Source organism: Zootoca vivipara, chromosome 7, assembly GCF_965207765.1.
Source record: "Zootoca vivipara chromosome 7, rZooViv2.hap1.1, whole genome shotgun sequence".
NCBI classification, from domain to species: Eukaryota; Metazoa; Chordata; class Lepidosauria; order Squamata; family Lacertidae; genus Zootoca; species Zootoca vivipara.
The window spans coordinates 9,336,592-9,346,365 of NC_142590.1; the positions used below are offsets into that span (position 1 = coordinate 9,336,592).

Consider the following 9,774-nt stretch of genomic DNA (forward strand, 5'->3'; position numbering starts at 1 on the left):
TTGTGGGGTGCCTCAGGGTTCTGTCCTCTCCCCCATGCTTTTTAACATCTACATGCAGCCGCTGGGAGAGATCATCAAGGGGTTTGGGCTGGGTGTTCATCAGTATGCGGATGATACCCAGCTCTACCTCTCTTTCAAATCAGAACCAGTGAAGGCAGTGAAGGTCCTGTGTGAGTGCCTGGAGGCGGTTGGAGGATGGATGGCGGCTAACAGATTGAGGTTGAATCCTGACAAGACAGAAGTACTGTTCGTGGGGGACAGGAGGCGGGCAGGTGTGGAGGATTCCCTGGTTCTGAACGGGGTAGCTGTGCCCCTGAAAGACCAGGTGTGCAGCCTGGGAGTCATTTTGGACTCACAGCTGTCCATGGAGGCGCAGGTCAATTCTGTGTCCAGGGCAGCTGTCTATCAGCTCCATCTGTATGCAGGCTGAGACCCTACCTGCCTGCAGAGGGAGACCCAGCCAGATGGGCAGGGTATAAATAATATATTATTATTATTATTATTATTATTATTATTATTATTATTATTATTACTTGGAGATTGCCAGGCACCCTAGTCTGCCTCAGGTACAGAAGACGTACACTCTCTCTTGTGTATACATACACACAAAGCATGCCCAAAACCTGTGTAGGGATGACCCTTGGGTGACATAAAGGTGTCAACTGGCAGTCAACGCGATACAGAACAGCAAGTGGCCGTTTTGCACATTCAAGAAAGTGAGCTCCCTGCCCCAGGTGCTTCAATTGGCAGTTTGCCCGAGATGTTGACAAGCAAAGAGTTTGCAGAAAGCAGAGCACCTTAGCTCCCCACAGGATCGGTGCAGAGAAGAAATGGCTCCCGGCCCAGAATGGAGTGGAGAACATGGGGGTGCGAAGGGAGCCGGGAACTGCTTGCGGTGGGTGGTGCTTCTCCTAGGAATTGGCAGGACGGCAGAAGGTGTGTCGTGTCCCCAGGGGTGCACTTGCGAGTATCTGGTTGTGAACTGCACAGGGAAGCAGCTTGCAGAGTTCCCGGAGAGCATCCCTCTGGACACCAGGCAGCTGATCCTGGCTCAAAACCAGCTCAGCTACTTGCCGTCTGTGGAGCTGAACTTCCTCAGCGACTTGATCTATCTCGATTGCAGTGGCAATGCTTTGGGCCAGGACCTGGACTTCACCTTTGTGAGCATCATCAAGCTTGTCTACTTGGACCTCAGTTTCAACAACCTCACGCTGGTCACGTTTGGGACCTTTTCCCAGCTCGGCAGCCTGGTTGTGCTCAAGCTCTCCGACAACCCCAGTCTGGTGGAGATTGAGAAGGACTCCTTTGCCAACAACACCTGGCTGAGGCACCTGGATGTGAGCCGCTGTAGCTTGACGTTCATCGATGCAATTACCATCAGGGACCTGCCCAACCTGAGAAGCCTGGGCTTAAGCGGGAATCCCTGGTTCTGCAACTGCTCCTTCATGGAACTGTGCAGCTTGATAAAAGAGAGTGGCATAACTATCCCAGGTGAGTGGGAAATGCTGAGCATCTAGGGGAGGGTGTCCCATCTCCAGGTGAGCTGTAGGGTGAGCACTCAGCTGCTGGGCTGAGAGGGTGGGCAGTCTGTAGACTCAGGACAACTATGTCCCTCTGGCGTTTGGTCAAGTGCCTTTAAAAATACTGTAAGTCCTAAACTATTGCACCAGGAAGGTACTTTCTTGCCGAAGTTAATGGGAGAATAATAAGAAGCTCTTTGAAAATGTCAAGCAAAGGCACACAAAGATTTCGTCTTGCCTCCTTCTCCCCTCATTGGCCATCAAGGCGACAGAAAGCTGTTTATCCTGAATTTCTTGTGATTTCCAAGTCAAAATATTGTGTCCAAGATTCTCCATTATTCTGAGTAGAGTGTTTCTTGCTTTATTACCTGCAATTTTGCTGATGCCATTCTTTTCAGCTGTTGTTGCATGATAATAAGGCTTGCCGTATTATCATGGTAGTTTTTTTGGGGGAAACCCATGCAATTCACAAAGTTTCGATCCTTCCCTCGCACTTTTACCAAAGCGGGGGCCCTTTCCCATTAATTCCCTTTCTGAATCGTTCCCTCCCTTCCCATATTCCAAGCAGAGATAAAGCTATGCTCCCAGAAGAATATTTCTATTCCTGAGTCGTAACTCTCAGAGAAGGGGAAGGGGAAAGGAGAAGGAAGCTGCTTATGTTTCAGGGAAGGCAACTCAGTTTCCCAGTTATGTCACACAACTCACCTTATAGCCTTGCCACTGCTGTTTCAAAGAGCAAGCAACACTGTTTGTGTGTGAAATAGACACGTCCTTTTGCATTCCTCTGCGCCTTGTTTGAGAGCAGCGGTTAAATTTTAATGCTGGCTGCAAGCTGATCTGGCTACGAGAGCTCCTCTTTCCTTCTGGAAATGAAATAAGACACACCCTGCTCCATGCCAGCCGGTGGCACAAGATGGCACATCATGATAACTTTGTGGATCCACTTGACCGCTGTCTTCTACAACATGAGAGCAGGGCAGGCAACCTTCTCCCTCGCAGTCTTTGAGAGCTGCACTAGGCGAATGGTGGAAATCCAATAAAGCTAGGTGGTTCTGGTGCCAGAGTTGGGTGGTCCAACACGGCATGAGTTCTGCCAATGGCATCACCACCGTTTGGGCAAGCTGGGACACGGCTGGCGCTGTGGTCTAAACCAGTGGTCCTCAACCTTGGGCCTCCAGATGTTTTGAGACTACAATTCCCATGATCCCTGACCACTGGTCCTGCTAGCTAGGGATCATGGGAGTTGTAGACCAAAATTATCTGGAGGCCCAAGGTTGAGGACCACTGGTCTAAACCACTGAGCCTCTTGGACTTGCCAATCAGAAGGTCGGCGGTTCGAATCCCCACGATGGGGTAAGCTCCCGTTATTCTGTCTCAGCTCCTGCCAATGGCTCCCCAAAGATCTCTCCAAACTAGGAGATAGGGAGCAAAATGGGCAAAAGAGGTTCTGTGTAAGGAAGCACAGAGTGACCACACCGCCACAAAGATGGAGTTGGGCTAGGTCATCTTGCCCAACTCCCAGCCAACCCAATGCTACAGGATCCTTAGTACATGGGGGGTGCGGGTGGCGCTGTGGTCTAAACCACTGAGCCTCTTGCACTTGCCAATCAGAAGGCTGGCACTTCGAATCCCCATGACAGAGTGAGCTCCCATTGTTCTGTCCCAGCTCCTGCCAAACTAGCAGTTCGAAAGCACGCCAGTGCAAGTAGATAAATAGGTACCGCTGCAGCAGGAAGGTAAACGGCGTTCCGTGTGCTCTGGTTTCTGTCACGGTGTCCCACTGCACCAGAAGCGGTTTAGTTCTGCTGGCCACATGACCCAGAAAGCAGGGGCATAGGAAGATAGGGGCGGTAGGGGCCAGTCAGATCAGCCACATCAGCCCTGCTGACCAATTGAGTGACAGATGTCATAGCCAGATCACCCTTGGATTCACCCACTAACACGGATTAATAATAGCTTTTCATTCAGTATTCACCAAGACAATTATTTCGGAAGGATTACCAACCCCCCCCCCAAAAAAACCAACCTCAGTTGCAGAAATCTTTCCCCCAAAAGTGATGGAGAATTCTGCCTCCCCCTCCAAGAATATTTGGTCCCTGGGAATGGGTCCAGTAATCAGTCTATTGGGCAGTAAGCACTCTAGCCTGCCATTTTAGATGCTTAGTAGAAAGACAACAAACAAAAATGCTGATTTATTTTTGTTTCCTGAAATGTATGGTATATACCACTTGCTTACCTTCCAAGTCCCGGACTGCAGAATCCGGGACCGGCAGCCGTGTGACACCGGAAGTTGTGTCGACGTAACTTCCGGTGTCGTTTTGCCCTTCTATGGGCACCCAAAATAGCCGCTGCCGGCATCGAAAGTTGCTTCTACGCATGTCAGGAAGTGCGTCGACGCAACTTCCGGTGTCGCTCTGCCCATCTATGGGCACCAAAAATGGCCGCCGCCGACACCGGAAGTCGCGTCTATGCACTTCCGGGCATGCCTAGATGTGACTTTTGAAGCTGGCGACGGCCATTTTTGGTGCCCGTAGAAGGGCAAATCAGAAAAAAATGGCCGCCGGCAGGAGAAAATAACGGAGAAAAACGGGAGACGAAGTGATACGGGGGACCACCAGGAAAAGGTAAGTAAAAACGGGGGTTTCCCAGGGGAAACGGGGTACTTGGCAGCTATGCACTTGCCTGGACATGAAAGCAAGTTAGGTCTGAGTTTAAAGGGAAGGGTGTCTTCCTGGGTCTGCAGAGGACCAAGGCCACAGGCCTGCAGACAGGTCCTTAATTGACATGTTGTTTTATGCACAAGTCGAGACTTGTCACCCTTGTGTTTCTTCTGCAGACTCTGACAACGTCACCTGTTACAGCCCAGCTTTTGTGCATGACTTGAAGATGCTGGAAGAGGCACAGGAGCAACTTAATTATAAATGCTTCGTCCATTTTGATGACCAAGACTATCTTTTCCTGGGGCTGGTTGGGTTCTGCATCTTCTCTGCCGGCACAGTGTTTGCCTGGCTCTTGGGAGTTTGCGCGGCTGTGTATGAATTCTTAACTGGGACAGGAGATGAAGACGAAGAGGACAGGGGCGAATGAGCCTAGTAGACTCTGAAAATGGGCTTGGTGATATATTGAGAGCGTCATCCTACGTATCTTTACTTGGAAGTAAGCCCCACTGATCACAGTGGGACTAAGACTGCAGTCCACCACACATGTCTTAGGAAGCAATTCTTTTTTTAAAACAGTGGGGCATATTTCGGAGTAAACAAGCGTAAAATGCCTGAAAATAAAGACATCCTCAGAATCATATTTGAAACTCTATGACAGCAAATGCCAGCAAATTACCTTACTGGAATAGTTTGGCTTTGGAGAGTGATATTATTCTGTTAAGATGTTGCTACTATGCCTGGCGCTAGATTGGAGCGCAGCTTTCCTCATATTTGGTAATGGCTCAGAATGGCTCTTTACTTGCAATAGAAATATTATTAGCGAGATGCAATGCGATAGCAACCCTTTCAGATGCTTACTGAAAACATGAGATGTGAAGCGCACAAAATAAGTTTCTAGCACGAACACTGCTAACTGCCAAGGAAAGACGCACAGACACACACCCCACCCCCAATTAATTGAGTGTAACTACTGTATATCTCAGGTTGAAACTATTTTTCACTGGCTCTCCTTCTCAGCCTGAGATGGCTGACCTTTAAAGCCCTAAACGTCCTCGGCTCAGTATACTGTACCTGAAGGAGTGTCTCCACCCCCATCGTTCAGCCCAGACACTGAAGTCCAGCTCAGAGGGCCTCCTGGCAGTTCCCTCACTGCAAGAAGTGAGGTTACAGGGAACCAGGCAGAGGGCCTTCTCGGTAGTGGCACCCGCCCTGTGGAATGCCCTCCCGTCTGATGTCGAGGAAATATCTGACTTTTAGAAGACATCTGAAGGCAGCCCTGTTTAGGGAAGTTTTTAATGTTTGATGTTTCATTGTGTTTTTGATATTCTGTTGGGAGCCTCCCAGAGTGGCTGGGGAGGCCCGGGCAGATGGGCGGGGTGTAAATAAATAAATAAATAAATAAATAAATAAATAAATAAATAATTCTTATGCACAAATTGACAAAGTGAAAGTTACTTTGTTGTTGTTTAGTCGTTTAGTCGTGTCCGACTCTTCGTGATCCCATGGACCATAGCACGCCAGGCACTCCTGTCTTGCACTGCCTCCCGCAGTTTGGTCAAACTCATGTTCGTAGCTTCGAGAACACTGTCCAGCCATCTCGTCCTCTGTCGTCCCCTTCTCCTAGTGCCCTCCATCTTTCCCAACATCAGGGTCTTTTCCAGGGAGTCTTCTCTTCTCATGAGGTGGCCAAAGTATTGGAGCCTCAGCTTCAGGATCTGTCCTTCCAGTGAGCACTCAGGGATGATTTCCTTCAGAATGGATAGGTTTGATCTTCTTGCAGTCCATGGGACTCTCAAGAGTCTTCCCCAGCACCATAATTCAAAAGCATCGATTCTTCGGCGGTCAGCCTTCTTTATGGTCCAGCTCTCACTTCCATACATCACTACTGGGAAAACCATAGCTTTAACTATACGGACCTTTGTCGGCAAGGTGATGTCTCTGCTTTTTAAGATGCTGTCTAGTTACTTTGCCATGGAATAAATCAGAGGTAGCTGTGAGTGGAGAAATTTCACAAATAAATGAAGTATTAACCTCTCATTTACCCTCTCTCAAACCCACTGCCATTCAGCTTCCTCCCTGTTTGAGGAGTTGCATAAACGTGACCCATCAATAAAGACTTGTGCTTGTATATTGCCTTGGTTGATGTATCGCCTTTTCTTTTCTTTTTTTTTAAAGAGATTTTTATTAATTTTTCAAACAAGAAATACACAAACAAGACATATAATATAACACTGTCCCTTCATTTTCCCTCCACCCACCGGTCCACTTCTGCCACCAGTAGGGCCCGTGTGCTTTAGGAAACAAAGGGGTCCAATTGTGAGTTGAGTTCTGCTTCCCCCCTCCCTCCTCCCTCCATATCCCCCCCCTGCCACTGAGAGAACAGGGAGGAAGGAGTTATGGGGATCTGCATCCCCCAACTCTTTCATAATCATATTAATAAACCTAGAAAAAAAAGAGAAAGAAAGAAAGGAAAGAAGAAAAAAAACAAAAACAAAAAGAAAATTGGGAAGAGTTCAAACTTCCCAGTTCTTATTATTTTGACATCTTAATTGCGACTCCCTCGGTTGTCTTCCTCATGGTTTTCCTTGCAAATTCTAATTACTTGTAGCGAATTTTCCAACTCAGCTTCAAATCTTAATCTTATAATATTAACTCAATCCTCCTCCTTTTTCATGCTGCCCTCCCACAGGTCCCCTCCTGCCACAAGAGGTGCCTGCAGGGTACAGCACTTCCAAGGTTCCATTTCCTCCTCACCCATCTGGGCACCCCCTGCCACTGAGTGCCTCAGAGTAAGGAGAGGGGGGCAGGCAGCTTTCTGCCTAAACACCTCACTTAACCTGCAATAATTTACAGTAACTTAAAAATTCTTTCCAAGCCATTCTTATACTCCCTTAAGGAAACATAACACTTTTTTCCCTTTCTTTTTTACATTCCATCTCTTCTCCCTAAGTCTTTTTCCCCCAATTGGTTCAGCATTTCCATTGTCATGCCAAGATTTCGAAGACCGTCTTTCAGAAACCAAAACAATACCTTTTAACTAAAGTTTTTACCCCACACCCATTCTTTCCCAAGTCCATCTCCAGGCCTTTGCCCCCCCCCCTGCCCCTGTCCTTCCCATCCCTCAAACACCCCACTCCACATTTTAACCCCTCCATGATCTTCAAATCCATTAAACTTTAAGTCCCTTAGTCTCTCATCTTCTTGTTCTGGTTGTTTTTCTTCCTTTTGGAAGTCATATTTTGCTTCATCCCAAACAAATTTATCACAGTCCAAGTCCTCTTCCAATTGTTTCTCCTCACACACAGTCTCAGAATCAGCAGTCTCCAAATTTAGATTTAAATTATCCTCTAAGTCCTGGACTTGGACTTCAATCTCAACTGGTGGTAAGTTGGGATGATGCCATTCCTTGTAGAAATCTTCCCATGACAGCAAGTAGTTCAGTACAGTCTCCTGGAAGGCTCGAGACAGCTTTGTTTTCATACCTCTCGTAACCACAGATAAACAGGGGGTAGGGAACAATGGGTACTGGAAAATTCCTCTCTCAGACGATCGACTCCATTTTGGCTGTTCTTTTTCTTGATTCTTAACTCAGTCCCAAATCCATTCTTACTTCCAATTTAAATAGTTCTTTCACTTTTACCAACAATTTTTCCTGTTCACAGCAATGCAATCAATCCACCTGGTCTTTTGACAGTTTGACAGCTTTTGACAGCTGTCAAAACACTATTCCCCTTAATGCCGCTGTACCTCAAGGGGTGCCGGACTCGGGGGCTGAGATGGTTCCAAAAAGTCTTTTTTCCCTCTCAGGACCACAGTTTCAAATTCTTTCGTTATTCAGCTTTGGATTTTTTTTTCCAAACGCCTCCCAGTTTCCCATTAGGAAGAGACCGGCTTCCGTTTCTTTAAGTCTCTCCTATTTTCCAATCAGCAAATTTAGGATCCCGATCAAAGTTCCACTTACTTCTTTAGGAATCTTTAGTATCAAATCGGAAGAATCCGCCGCTTGCCGGGTCAGGACTCGGAGCTTCGCTTCCCGGAGGTAAGATGTGGCCCAAAATGGCTCCCGCGGTTCAACCCCACCGGCTCACGATCGCTCTATTGAGCTCTCGGGCGGCGGGGGATCCGCCAAACGGAGCAGCCGCTGGACGCCTGAGTCATCGGAACTCTCGATCCGATGCTTTTACGGGGAGTCCGCTCGCTCTGCGGACTTCCCCCCCCCTCCGAGAAGCCAGGGACCTCGGCACACGAAGTCCCTGCGTCCTTCTCACCGCCGCGACGAACCGGAAGTCCCCGATGTATCGCCTTTTCATAGCTGCCAAGTTTTCCCTTTTCTCACGAGGAAGCCTATTCAGCATAAGGGAAAATCCCTGTAAAAAAGGGATAACTTGGCAGCTATGCGACTTTTTCTTTAGGAACCGTGTGTCATAAAAGAATTGCCAAGTCTTTGGTGTTTTGGCCTCCCTAATCTGATATGTGAGTGTATGACATAACCTCCCACATTTTTTGTCATCTAGTCCACATGGCTGGGAGAAGATGGAAGACGCCACTAACCCAGCCGGGCTGTCGGAGGTACCAGGCACAAGCAAGATAGTCACTTTCTTCACAGGTACAACAGAGAGTCACTGGCCGGGTCTCCCCAGGAGGGAAACATAATCAACCAATCAGATGGTACTCATTGTGTAAATAATGTATATAAAACCTGAGGTTTGCCGGGGGGGGGGATTCATTTTTTTTTAAGATAATTTTTATTGGATTTTACATATAGGAAAAAAACAATAAGAAAATACAAAAATTATAAAACAATATCATCAAATCTTATTCTCCAATACAGTGGAACCTCGGTTTATGAACACCTCGGTTTACGAATTTTCGGTTTATGAACGCCGCGGACCCATCTGGAACGGATTAATTCACTTTCCATTACTTTCAATGGAAAAGTTCACTTCAGTTTATGAACGCTTCAGTATATGAACAGAATTCCGGAACCAATTACACCCATGCTTCAGGTTAAGTACACTTCAGGTTGAGTACTCTGCAGACCCGTCTGGAACGGATTAATCCACTTTCCATTACTTTCAATGGGAAAGTTCACTTCAGTTTATGAACGCTTCAGTTTAAGTACTCAGCGGGCCGTCTGGAACAGATTAATCCACTTTCCATTACTTTCAATGGGAAAGTTCGCTTCAGTTTATGAACAGACTTACGGAACCAATTGTGTTCATAAACCGAGGTACCACTGTATTCTTCACGTATTCTTCACGTAAATGACCAAAAGATAGAAAAAAGAAAAATAAACCTAAATTAATACTATATTACTTTAAATCTAAACATTTCGGACTTCCTCATACCCCCTTCTTGAGTTCTCAATAATTCACTAGCTATTGCAGTTTCCAACTCTAAAATCACATTCTTTCTTCCAAATTATAACATCTTTTAAACTATTAACTATTAACCCTTCACACTTCACATTACTATTTTTTACCTAATATTCCCTACCCTTTACCCAAAAATATTCAAACTTAGCTATCGAACTCTTTTACCCCTTTTTATTCCCACCCACAAAACTAAATCTACCCCCCTTTCAGCCAGCTCCT

General features: G+C 46.8%; 1 protein-coding gene across 1 annotated transcript; it reads left to right on the top strand.

Annotated features, from left to right (window-relative positions):
* Window positions 1–830: 830 nt before the first annotated feature.
* Window positions 831–4,607, top strand: LOC118089148 (leucine-rich repeat-containing protein 52-like). Its single transcript, XM_035123564.3, has 2 exons — window positions 831–1,491; window positions 4,357–4,607. Exons 1-2 carry the CDS (start codon window positions 831–833, stop codon window positions 4,605–4,607), a joined length of 912 nt encoding a protein of 303 aa, XP_034979455.3.
* Window positions 4,608–9,774: the final 5,167 nt, after the last annotated feature.

What these genes read in the sequence shown, in the direction of transcription:
- LOC118089148 (XM_035123564.3), top strand. Translation starts at nt 831, where the DNA reads ATGGCTCCCGGCCCAGAATGGAGTGGAGAACATGGGGGTGCGAAGGGA. An exon ending in GAGTGGCATAACTATCCCAG is followed by an intron (nt 1,492 to 4,356) that starts GTGAGTGGGAAA and finishes TTTCTTCTGCAG; the next exon opens with ACTCTGACAACGTCACCTGT.